General features: G+C 44.0%; 1 protein-coding gene and 1 pseudogene across 2 annotated transcripts in view; one reads left to right on the forward strand and one right to left on the reverse strand.

Annotated features, from left to right (window-relative positions):
- The window catches only part of LOC143817346 (protein XNDC1N-like), a 313,063-nt pseudogene that overhangs the window by 207,716 nt on the left and 92,380 nt on the right, over window positions 1-12,967 (forward strand). The gene's annotated exons all lie outside the window — the stretch shown is intronic.
- Window positions 6,474-10,808, reverse strand: LOC143817342 (uncharacterized). The gene is made up of 6 exons (XM_077298698.1): window positions 10,643-10,808; window positions 10,079-10,236; window positions 8,971-9,095; window positions 8,755-8,889; window positions 7,906-8,080; window positions 6,474-7,503 (listed from the first exon to the last, which is right to left on the reverse strand). The coding sequence occupies exons 5-6, from the start codon at window positions 7,973-7,975 to the stop codon at window positions 6,563-6,565; spliced, it is 1,011 nt and encodes a 336-aa protein (XP_077154813.1). The 5' UTR covers window positions 7,976-8,080; window positions 8,755-8,889; window positions 8,971-9,095; window positions 10,079-10,236; window positions 10,643-10,808; the 3' UTR covers window positions 6,474-6,562.

A 12,967-nucleotide genomic window follows, 5' to 3' on the forward strand; every position in this document is an offset into this window, starting at 1 on the left:
ATTCTTACGTTTGTCTTTTCTTCTTACCTCACCGTTATTATTTGTTGGGGGCTTGTATTATAACTTTGGGGTCTTTTCTCTGGAGGCAAGAGAGGTCTTATTTTCCCTGACAGGGTTAGTTAGTTCTCCGGCTGGCGCGAGACGTCTAGAATCAACGTAGGCACGTTCCCCGGCTACTGTTAGTTGTTTGTGCTAGGATCAGGTATATGGTCAGCCTAGTTACCACTTCCCTATGAGCTGGTATTTATGTTTGCAGACTTTGCTGTAATCTCTGAGATCCTCTGCCATTGGGATCATAACACATGGCGCCACCATTGATTCCAGACAATCTTGCGTTCAAAAAGTCAAATGGTGCTCCCTCCCTTCCAAGCCCCGACGTGTGCCCAAACAGTGGTTTACCCCCACATTTGGGGTACCAGCGTACTCAGGACAAACTGGGCAACAACTGTTGGGGTCCAATTTCTCCTGTTACCCTTGCAAAAATAAAAAAATTACTTGCTAAAACATAATTTTTGAGGAAGGAACAATTATTTTTTATTTTCACGGCTCTGCGTTATAAACTTCTGTGAAGCACTTGGGGGTTGAAAGTGCTCACCACACATCTAGATAAGTTCCTTCGGGGGTCTAGTTTCCAAAATGGGGTCACTTGTGGGGGGTTTCTACTGTTTAGGCACATCAGGGGCTCTGCAAATGCAATGTGACGCCCGCAGACCATTCCATCAAAGTCTGCATTTCAAATGTCACTACTTCCCTTCCGAGCCCTGACGTGTGCCCAAACAGTGGTTTACCCCCACATATGGGGTATCAGCGTACTCACAACAAACTGGGCAACAAATATTGGGGTCCAATTTCTCCTGTTACCCTTGTGAAAATAAAAAATTGCTTGCTAAAACATCTTTTTTGAGGAAAGAAAAATGATTTTTTACTTTCACGGCTCTGCGTTGTAAACTTCTGTGAAGCACTTGGGGGTTGAACATGCTCATCACACATCTAGATAAGTTCCTTGGGGGGTCTAGTTTCCAAAATGGGGTCACTTGTGGGGGGTTTCTACTGTTTAGGCACATCAGGGGCTCTGCAAACGCAACCTGACGCCCGCAGAGCATTCCATCAAAGTCTGCATTTCAAAACGTCACTACTTCCCTTCTGAACCCCGACGTGTGCCAAAACAGTGGTTTACCCCCACATATGGGGTATCAGCGTACTCAGGAGAAACTGGACAACAACTTTTGGGGTCCAATTTCTCCTATTACCCTTGGGAAAATAAAAAATTCTGGGCTAAAAATCTTTTTTGAGGAAAGAAAAATTATTTTTTATTTTCACTGCTCTGCGTTATAAACTTCTGTTGAAGCACTTGGGGGTTCAAAGTGCTCACCACACATCTAGATAAGTTCCCTTGGGGGTCTAGTTTCCAAAATGGAGTCACTTGCGGAGAGTTCCTACTGTTTAGGCACATCAGGGGCTCTGCAAACGCAACCTGACGCCCGCAGAGCATTCCATCAAAGTCTGCATTTCAAAACGTCACTACTTCCCTTCTGAACCCCGACGTGTGCCAAAACAGTGGTTTACCCCCACATATGGGGTATCAGCGTACTCAGGAGAAACTGGACAACAACTTTTGGGGTCCAATTTCTCCTATTACCCTTGGGAAAATAAAAAATTCTGGGCTAAAAATCTTTTTTGAGGAAAGAAAAATTATTTTTTATTTTCACTGCTCTGCGTTATAAACTTCTGTGAAGCACCTGGGGGTTATAAGTGCTCACTATGCATCTAGATAAGTTCCTTGGGGGGTCTAGTTTCCAAAATGGGGTCACTTGTAGGGGAGCTCCAATGTTTAGGCACACAGGGGCTTTCCAAATGCGACATGGTGTCCGCTAACGATTGGAGCTAATTTTCCATTCAAAAAGTCAAATGGCACGCCTCCCCTTCCGAGCCTTGCCGTGCACCCAAACAGTGGTTTACCCCCACATATGAGGTATCGGCGTACTCAGGAGAAATTGCCCAACAAATTTTAGGATCCATTTTATCCTGTTGCCCATGTAAAAATGAAAGAATTGAGGCTAAAAGAAATTTTGTGTGAAAAAAAAGTACTTTTTCATTTTTGCTGATCAATTTGTGAAGCACCTGGGGGTTTAAAGTGCTCACTATGCCTCTAGATAAGTTCCTTGGGGGGTCTAGTTTACAAAATGGGGTCACTTGTGGAGGAGCTCCAATGTTTAGGCACACAGGGACTTTCCAAACGCGACATTGTGTCAGCTAACGATGGAGATCATTTTTCATTCAAAAAGTCAAATGGCGCTCCTTCCCTTCCGAGCCTTACCATGTGCCCAAATAGTGGTTTACCCCCACATGTGAGGTATCGGTGTACTCACGAGAAATTGCCCAACAAAATTTAGGATCCAATTTATCCTGTTGCCCATGTGAAAATGAAAAAATTGAGGCTAAAATAATTTTTTTGTGAAAAAAAAGTACTTTTTCATTTTTACGGATCAATTTGTGAAGCACCTGGGGGTTTAAAGTGCTCACTATGCTTCTAGATAAGTTCCTTGGGGGGTCTAGTTTCCAAAATGGGGTCACTTGTGGGGGAGCTCCAATGTTTAGGCACACGGGGGCTCTCCAAACGCGACATGGTGTCCGCTAAAGATTGGAGCCAATTTTTCATTCAAAAAGTCAAATGGCGCTCCTTCCCTTCTGAGCCCTGCCGTGCGCCCAAACAGTGGTTTACCCCCACATATGAGGTATCAGCGTACTCAGGACAAATTGGACAACAACGTCCGTAGTCCAGTTTCTCCTTTTACCCTTGGGAAAATAAAAAAATTGTTGCTAAAAGATCATTTTTGTGACTAAAAAGTTAAATGTTCATTTTTTACTTCCATGTTGCTTCTGCTGCTGTGAAACACCTGAAGGGTTAATAAACTTCTTGAATGTGGTTTTGAGCACCTTGAGGGGTGCAGTTTTTAGAATGGTGTCACTTTTGGGTATTTTCAGCCATATAGAACCCTCAAAATGACTTCAAATGTGAGGTGGTCCCTAAAAAAAATGGTTTTGTAAATTTTGTTGTAAAAATGAGAAATCACTGGTCAAATTTTAACCCTTATAACTTCCTAGCAAAAAAAAAATTTGTTTCCAAAATTGTGCTGATGTAAAGTAGACATGTGGGAAACATTATTTATTAACTATTTTGTGTCACATAACTCTCTGCTTTAACAGAATAAAAATTCAAAATGTGAAAATTGCGAAATTTTCAAAATTTTCGCCAAATTTCCGTTTTTTTCACAAATAAACTCAGAAATTATCGACCTAAATTTACCACTAACATGAAGCCCAATATGTCACGAAAAAACAGTCTCAGAATCGCTAGGATCCGTTGAAGCGTTCCTGAGTTATTACCTCATAAAGGGACACTGGTCAGAATTGCAAAAAACGGCAAGGTCATTAAGGCCAAAATAGGCTGGGTCATGAAGGGGTTAAATGCATGTACAGTAAGATGCACACAAGCTGTAATAATTGTATATGTCACTGACATCTCTAGTACCATTTTCTCAGGTACCAGAAATACTAGGACTAGTGATGAGCGAGCACTAAAATGCTCGGGTGCTTGTTGCTCGGGTCGAGCAGATTGGAATGCTTGGATGCTCGACCTGAGCAACGAGCCCAATGTAAGTCTATAGGAAACCTGAGCTTTTTTGCCTTAACCCCCCGGAGGTCTTTTTAGGGTATCAAAACATCGGAAATCTATGGGAACAGTTCTCAAATGACACGGGAACATAGTGGGGAAGACTCCTAGAAGCATTTCTGACCCCCAGGTCACTGTTGTGAACAATGTCATGCCATTTTTACAGGCGCACATTAAAACATACAGAAATGAAACCAAAATGGATTTTCCTGGGAAATATGTTGAGGTACATCCTTTCCAGGGTAATGACTTGTATATAAGGCTACTTTCACACTAGCGTTTTTCTGCAGACGTCGAAATGCGTCGTTTTGTGGAAAAAACCCATCCTGCAAAATGTCCCGCAGGATGCGTTTTTTTCCCATAGACTTGTATTGGCGACGCATTGCGACAGATTGTCATACGTCGTGTACGTCGTACGACATATGCGTCGAAGATTGGAAAAAACGTTGATTGTAACGTTTTTTGTCTCCGCCTAAAAAAGTGTCACGACGCATCCTGCGGCATGTGTCGTTGGCTACAGTGGAAGCCTATGGACGCAGGATCCGTCGACATACGTCGTACGACGCAATGCAGCGCTGCAATACGTTTTTTTACACTGAGCATGCTCAGAAGCAGGATTTTGTTGCCAATTGGCCAGACACCCCCAAATCTATATAAACCTGGCCTGGGCCAGGACACTGAGTGTTTATCCGCACTCCTGACTCTGTATCTTCTGTTGCTTCTTGTTTTGCTTGTCTGCCTTTTATCCTTCATACTCTGCGGTCCTGGCCCTTGCTGATCCATGTTCCTTTCTGTCACTCTGACCTACGGCTTAGTGATTCCATCTCTCCAGAAACAGTGGTAGATAAGAAAAAGGGGAATGAGGAAGAGAAACGTTAAAAGGCCTATTTATTTTGTAAGCTACACACAATATTGAATCTCAGTAGGAAGGAAAAGACCAGAAGGTGAATCTCTGAGACAGGAACGAGCAATACTTCTTTCTCCGATTCTAGTCAAACTGGTCATTGATTAAAATCTTTGGGTTTTTCAGACGGTCAGCGATTCTATCAAGATTCTAAGACCTTATTTTCAGTAATCTGTTTCCCAGACATCGACCTAATATAAGAAATAGGAAGGACTGGTGGCGCTGATGTGGCTAATAAGCCCAATGTTTAAGCACATAATTATTTTTGGATCTTTTATTGATAACAATTCTATAATATAATTCAGCTCCTAATATAATTCACCCCCATAGGCAGCCTCTATAGTATAATGCAGCCCCTAATATAATGCAACCTCATAGGCAGCCTCTATAGCATAATGCACCCGCCATAGGCAGACTCTAAAGTGTAATGCACCCCCTGTAGTCAGACTCCATAGTATAATGCACCCCCCGTAGGCAGACTCTATAGTATAATGTACCTCCCATAAGGAGACTATAGTATAATGCAGCCCCTAATGTAATGCACCCCTATAGGCAGCCTCTATAGCATAGTGCACCCGCCATAGGCAGACTCTATAGTATAATGCACCCCCATAGGCAGACTCTATAGCATAATGCAGCCCCTAATATAATGTACCACCATAGGCAGCCTATATAGTATAATGCATCCCCCATAGGCCGACTCTGTAGTATAATGCATCCCCCATAGGCAGACTCTATAGTATAATGCAGACTCTATAGTGTAAGGCAGCCTCTAATATAATGCCCCCCCCATAGGCAGCCTCTATAGTATAATGTAGGCCCATAGGCAGCCTCTATAGTATAATGCACCCCCACAGGCAGCCTTTATAGTATAATGCAGCCCCCAAACGCAGCCTTTATAGTATAATGCATCCCATAGACAGCCTCTATAATATAATGCACCGCCACAGGCAGCCTCTATAGTATAATTCAGCCCCTAATATAATGCACCTCCAAAGGCAGCTTCTATAATATAATGCACCCCCTAGTATAATGTAATATAATGCTCCCCCATAGGCAGCCTCTATAGTATAACGCAGCCCCATAGGCAGCCTCTATAGTATAATGCAGCCCCTAATATAATGCACCCCCATAGGCAGCCTCTATAGTGTAATGCAGCCCCTAATATAATGCACCCCCATAGGCAGCCTCTATAGTATAATGCAGCCCCTAATATAATGCACCCCTATAGGCAGCCTCTATAGTGTAATGCAGCCCCTAATATAATGCACCCCTATAGGCAGCCTCTATAGTATAACGCAGCCCCATAGGCAGCCTCTATAGTATAATGCAGCCCCTAATATAATGCACCCCCATAGGCAGCCTCTATAGTATAACGCAGCCCCATAGGCAGCCTCTATAGTATAATGCAGCCCCTAATATAATGCACCCCCATAGGCAGCCTCTATAGTATAACGCAGCCCCATAGGCAGCCTCTATAGTATAATGCAGCCCCTAATATAATGCACCCCCATAGGCAGCCTCTATAGTGTAGTGCACCCCCATATATATGGACACTCACGTGCAGCGTAGTAAATCAGATTAGAAGTAGTACAATAGATTTAGTGCTTGTTTTGTAATTGGAGCAAACTGTCCACAGATTTAATAGAGGTGTTGCCTCAGAAATTGCAGAACGGATTATGGCAAGTATGGGGACCACTAGAGCTAAATGGATTCTGTAATGCAGTGGCGGACATATCATCGATGTAGTTTAGAAAATTCCGGAAATGATGCATAAATAGGTAAAAAGTAGTTGCATCGTGTGACTGTTCCTCTATAAATGTATCAATAGGGCAGTACACGAAGAAACTCCTGGTAACATAGAAAACTGAAAAAATGGAGTGCCGACTTCATAAGTATAAAAAACATACATTTTATTTAGTAAAAATCATTAATAAAGGAAATAAATATATATTGGGGATGGATACACGAGCACATGTTGGGATTTATGCTCTTCTCTGTCTGTTCTGTTGGAAACAGTTTTGGCGGCAGTAAGGACAGTAGCGGTTTTGGCGGAGCCATGGTGTAATGCAGCTCTGATGAAAAAGATGTCGGCAGGGCAGCACAATAAGCTGCTCACCTACTTCATAATCACCTAGGCATATGGCACAAGAAGGAATCTCCTCCTGGCCTGTGGCGCTCCTGGTAGGAAGGCGTTCTATTTGCCGTATCCTTGTCATTCCTCTCCGCCGTCCTCTCCTCCGCAGGGGTGCAGCCTGCGGTGGTGTTGTATCCTCAACTGAATCTAATCCGGCCTGATTCTCAGCATCTGTGCCCACGGATGGTGGAATAAACCTTGGCTGAGGATCGGCCCCGGAGGTGGTTGCCGCTTCATTTCCACCACTCCTGTTATTGCTGCTGCTCGGTAGTGACGCATCAGCAGAACTGTGACGGTCAGGGAGCGTGGTCGGTGGTAAAGCTTCCACAGGCCTGAGATTGTCAGGGAGCGTGGTCGGTGGTAAAACTTCCGCAGGCCTGAGATTGTCAGGGCGCGTGGTCGGTGGTAAAACTTCCGCAGGCCTGAGATTGTCAGGGCGCGTGGTCGGTGGTAAAGCTTCCGCAGGCCTGAGATTGTCAGGGAGCGTGGTCGGTGGTAAAGCTTCCGCAGGCCTGAGATTGTCAGGGAGCGTGGTCGGTGGTAAAGCTTCCGCAGGCCTGAGATTGTCAGGGCGCGTGGTCGGTGGTAAAGGCTCAGGAGAGATGGGACGGTCAGGTAGCGGCCTATGTGGCGAACGGCTCCTGTGTCTGGTCTCCTCTGGTACTGAGCGCCTGGATGGGTCTCTAACTCTTCTTCTTCTCTCTGGAGAAGGTAAATAATCTCTGTCATCTTCAATCCTTCCTCCTCTTGTCTGAGACGACCTGAGTCTTCCGATCACAGGGCTCTGATCTGAAGAGAAAAACCATGTATTATAATGACAGAAAATGTCATAAATGACAGGTACAAATGTATCTATCATCTATTATCTATCTATTATTTCTCTATAACTTTTTACTGGGCCGGGACACCGCTCTGCACAGACCCAAGAATTATCTAAGCACGTTGACCCCTGTTGTGAGCGATGTGTGCTGGTCTGAGGGTCCGGACCCCACCGATCGTCACTACTACAATACCCAGAGTTATTAGTTTAGTTCCCCGTCTAACATTGTCCCCAGTATACAGGCAGAAATATTTCTAACTCCTCTTATGGAAAGAACTAGAGAGTGGAACCTGTTGTTACTGGGGTGACGATAAAAAGACCCCGGTATAATCCCCCCACACACACCCCTTACATTGTAAAGGTTCACTTACTTCGGTTTTCTGGCCGGTTCATCCATGCAATGTTGTCCATGATCAGCTGCCTCAATTCCCGAGAACTCATGGTTTCTCCTCAAAAGTGTTCAGTAAAGTGCTCTTCCGGCGCACAATAGTCGCAGATCTCACAGCGCAGAGCAACACGCAGAAGTCACTCAGTGCGCGAGAAGTCCTGCAGAATAATCCACAAATGGAAAAAAGTTATAGGACAATAAACAGCAAAAGCCAAAAAGTAGTGACCATAAGTAGTATGGCAGGACGAGAAGGTGAAGCCACAAAACATCGAGAAAGTGTTTACATGGGAACTGCCCGGCAACAAATTGTATAAATCACTAGTATAAGTGATTATAAGAAACTTCGTAACGTATGATATCAGAGAAATCGGCTTTAATCTATTCTTATGGGTCAATTCCTCCCCTTCCCCGTCTCCTGAGCTCATTAACTCTGAATAACCTCCTGTAATCCGTCTTGCTCTGCACAGAGATTTCACAAGTTAGGAGGCAGAGGAGGAGCACTGCCAGGAGGAAGCACAGAATCATTGTCCTGCAGGATTCTAGCAGGTATATTAGCTTAGACCAGAGCTGGATTCACAGCTGCAATGCTCAGTACTGATATATACTTTCCTCCATGGCTCTGTGCTACCTAAGGAAAGAGGTAAAATACTTTTTGTGCGGGAGACACCGATTCAAAGACAAATGCAAATTAGAGATAGTGACTGTAGGGTGAAAACTGTAGAACAATACAAAATACCATACAAGCCATATAATGGGCGGAAATGGCGCTATTCCTCACATCATGGTCACACATTGCAACTTAGGCTTAAATGTTACAGAAAAGTATCGTTACCGTCTAACTACTTTACTCTTCTTGTAAATCCAAGAAATGTGATGTCACTAGTAGTGCTACAGAATTCAGCTGTGATCTTAGTAATCGACAGGGATCTTCTTGTCAAGATTTCAGCTCTGTAGTCGTTTATCAACCCTAAAAGGAACAATAGATCGGTCAGATTTTATTCTTTTATTTTTAGGCAGGAAATGTTTGTTATGACCTCAGAATACTTACAGTAATATCTGGTGAATTCCCGATGGAAATAAGATTCCTTATCCAGAACAAAGTTTACACTTGGAGTTTTCAACGCTCAACAAGTAAAACTTTGAGAACCTTCCAGCAGTAGAGAATTATTCCACCTGTAGTATAAGGAACAGATGAGTTTTTACCATTTTATTCCTCAGTTCTGTGTGTAGAGCCCGGGTCGGACTGGCCATGGGCGTGGGGAGCAGTGAATATTCATTTCTCTTTAGCAGCGGGCACAGGCTTTAGCCGCAGCAGTCGGCTCCTTCCTCCTGTCGCCTGCTGCTCCACCGCTGCTGCCCCCAGCATGTGCCGCATTCAACTGTATCGGCATCATAGGTGCAATAATAGAGGAGAGGGCATCAGATGATACTCCCTGCTCCATCATTGCCCTCTGCCTCTGACACAGCCGGTGCGCGATGACGTCACCTCATACTGTGTGCCGGGCAGATGGCAGTGCAGCTGCTGAGACTGGAGCAGAGTCTGGAACCGCAGGGGAATGAGGAGGAGAGGTGAGGATTGTGGGATATATATATATCAGTTAGTACTGGTGGCCATAAGACTGTAGTACTGTGGGGCTGTATTATATTCTATGGAGAGGCTACATTATATTCTATGGAGGGGCTGCATTATATTATATGAGGGGGCTGCATTATATTCTATGAGGGGGCTGCATTATATTATATAAGGGGGCTACATTATACTCTATGGGAGGAGATGCATTATACTCTATGAGGGGGCTGCATTATATTTTATGAGGGGGGCTACATTATATTTTATGAGGGGGGGCTACATTATACTCTGACACAAGTTTTATTTCAGATCTAAACCAAATAATTTTCAGCTTTAGGCCACGTTCACATGCTCAGTATTTGGTCAGTATTTTCCAGCAGTAAGAACTGCCTTAATGGCATCAGACACCCGACAAGCAGCCAACAAGTAGCCGAATGATAGTGGTTAAATGCGGGAGGTTGTCAGGTGCAATTCTGGCCTAACTCAGTGGTCGGTGCCGACAGCCGTGGTCCGGCCTCCTCCACTTATCTAATTAGTGTAAGAAGATGGACCCCGGAGGCGGCAGCTCGTCCGCCATTATACTCACTCTACAGATGTCCGGCTCTGCGGGGTCCTGTGCACGCTGACGTTCTCTTCTCAGCTTATGTAGGTGGTGACTGATGTCCCCTCTGTGGTCCTGGACCAGACAGCCAGGAGCTGACGTCCCCTCTGTGGTCCTGGACCAGACAGAGTCAGGAGGGAGATCTGAAGGGGAGGAGAAAACATTGGAGCCATATTACACGTTATAATCCCTGGTGCAGCCCGCCCTGCCCCATACAGGTAGAGCGCTGGCTGCCATTATTATTACTACTATTTATTAATAAAGGAAATCTCCCCTCGTCCCCCTGTAAATTGCTGGACACTGATATTTGCTCCCTGGTTTTCTCTCGGCCATTCCTACTCTTATATCCGGTCACTGAGGACTGGATTTGTTTCATGAATTGTAAATAAAAATATTCATGAAAACGTTTTTTTCTGTTGTATTGTGCCGTGATTTGTGCCGGACGAGTTACTCATCTCCAGGGGCAATGGCCGCTTCCCATCCACCAGAATACAAGGGAAGGAATCAGGAGAAAAACTTCTAGATTCCTAACAGCCTCAATAGATTTACCTCCAGATGGAGAAGTCCTCAGTCAGTAATCTTCAGGAAAATCCAGAAGTATTCCGCTAATGCAGATTTTAAAAATCCACTAATAGAGAATGTATATGCTATTCCACAAGTAAATCGCTAATCTCACAAGGAGAAAAACTAGGTAAGTGTTGTCAGAAGACACAAATACCAAGTCTGAGCCAGTGAGATGGAACGGAGGGTTTTTAAGGTTCCGCTCTATTGTGACATCATCACTCACCTGTGTGACATCACTGCCCGCTTCCATATAAGGTAAGTGACGATGTCACAATGCAGCGGAATAACCAATACTTTTTCTCTCACTATCTGCCTCTTATAAAGCAGCTGATAATGATGGAGGCACAAATAGGGATGAATGAAATAACATCCTGGCAATTTCCAGGTGTTAGATTACAGCCGGTGGTTACAGAGGTTTGGCTGAGCTTTTCCCATTTCCAATTCTCATCATATGACATTATAACATATTTCATCTTTTTTGACAGTTTCTTTTATCTTCTCATTCTGTCTAGAAAGATACATTGAACTATATAATCTAGTGCTCAGGATAAAGTCTTCAAGCATTTGGTGTCATTATTGGATTTTCTCACATTTCCACTGATAGGGGGCAGTGTTCTGGGAATTGTGTCATCATGTGATTCCAGGCCGACCATCACCAGGACCTCATGTCCTCATACAGTCTATTGGATGGATGATAACGTTAGTCAAAGGGGCATTTCCATGATAGAAGTGATGACAGGACATGAGCGAATATGTTTGTAAAACGATCGACAAACATAAATTGGGCACGAATGTGGCTCATGCGGATTCGTGATCGGGAACACGAGCATTTTACTTTTATATGTAAAATTCAGTAAAAGTGCGGGAAAATAATTGTATTGTCACTAAAGTATTTTAAAGTAGATAATAAATAGATAATAGATAGATAGATAATAGATGATAGATAATAGATAGATGATGATAAATAGATAGATAATAGATAGATAATTGATAGTGAGATAGGTACATAGATAATAGATTGATGATAGATAATTGATAGATTATAGATAGATAGATAAAAAGCCGGTAATTTATGTGCCGCATACAGTAAAATCAGAGTGACAGGTTAGAATAGATAGGATAGATATATACACAGAGTACATAGATATATAGATGTCAGTGACACACACATATATATGTATATATATTATATAGATAGAAGAAAAGCCGGCAATTCAGCAGCCACGTACTCTAAAATGACACCGGGACCCGACAGTCTAGAAGAGATGGATTACACACATAGATACAGATATATGGGTTATACACATAGAATAGATGGATATATAGATGTCAGTGACATATACAATTAGTACAGTGTGTGTGCAGCTTTCTGTACATGTTGTGAGGGGTTGACACACTCCGCTGCTTTCCCAGGTAGACAGAGGAAACATTCTGGTAGATGATCACCTGCTGGTTTATTGTGGATAGCATAAACTTTGGCGGGTTCAGCAAAATAAACCGAGACTTGCTGGCATAAAGGTAAAACGAAGAAAACACAGCCCATATGAGTCCTTTCCCTGCAGGATTCCCCTGCAGTTGACCCGCACAGTTGGAGTTCCTGCTCTCCTAAGAGACACTGCCTGATTCTCATTACCAGGTATTTAACATCCCATGTGAGTTCATCCACACGGGACATTGGGTACACTGGACACCTCATTGAGCCTGCGGAGGTCATTACAAAATCGCCACTCGCCATTGGGCTTCGATACGAGGACGATGGGACTTGACCAGCCACTTCTTGATTCCTCTATCACCTCGAGGTCCAGCATTCTCTTCACCTCCTTGGAAATTATCTCCTGGTGTGGTTCGGGGATTCTGTAGGGTTTGAGGTTTTCCCTTACATGCGGCTCTGTTAGCACGTCATGTTCAACGCCTCTGTGCATCTGGCAACTCCGAGAGCAGGTCCCAGTTCTCCTGCAGCAGTTCCCTAAATTGTTGCTTTTGGGCCGGCGTTAGTATGTCAGCAATCTTGACCTCCTCAAGCCCGAGTCACGGTCCCGCTAAGGTTTGAGTGAGTTGACATGGTATACCTGTAAAAGCTAAGTATACAGTTGTGAGCTGATATTAATAGCCTGGGATGCTCCATGGGTATTATCCCCTTCCCAGGCTATAAACATCTGCCCCAGCCGTCGGCTTTCCCTCTGCTGGTTAAGAAAATTACACGGGGTCTCACACCATTTTTTCTTTTAACCCCTTCCCGACCTTTGACGCATACGCTGCGTCATGAAAGTCGGTGCCAATCCGACCTGTGACGCAGCGTATGCGTCATGG

The sequence above is a fragment of the Ranitomeya variabilis genome, chromosome 3 (assembly GCF_051348905.1).
Source record: "Ranitomeya variabilis isolate aRanVar5 chromosome 3, aRanVar5.hap1, whole genome shotgun sequence".
NCBI lineage: Eukaryota > Metazoa > Chordata > Amphibia > Anura > Dendrobatidae > Ranitomeya > Ranitomeya variabilis.

What these genes read in the sequence shown, in the direction of transcription:
- LOC143817342 (XM_077298698.1), bottom strand. Translation starts at nt 7,975, where the DNA reads ATGAGTTCTCGGGAATTGAGGCAGCTGATCATGGACAACATTGCATGG. An exon ending in GAACCGGCCAGAAAACCGAA is followed by an intron (nt 7,504 to 7,905) that starts GTAAGTGAACCT and finishes TTTTCTCTTCAG; the next exon opens with ATCAGAGCCCTGTGATCGGA.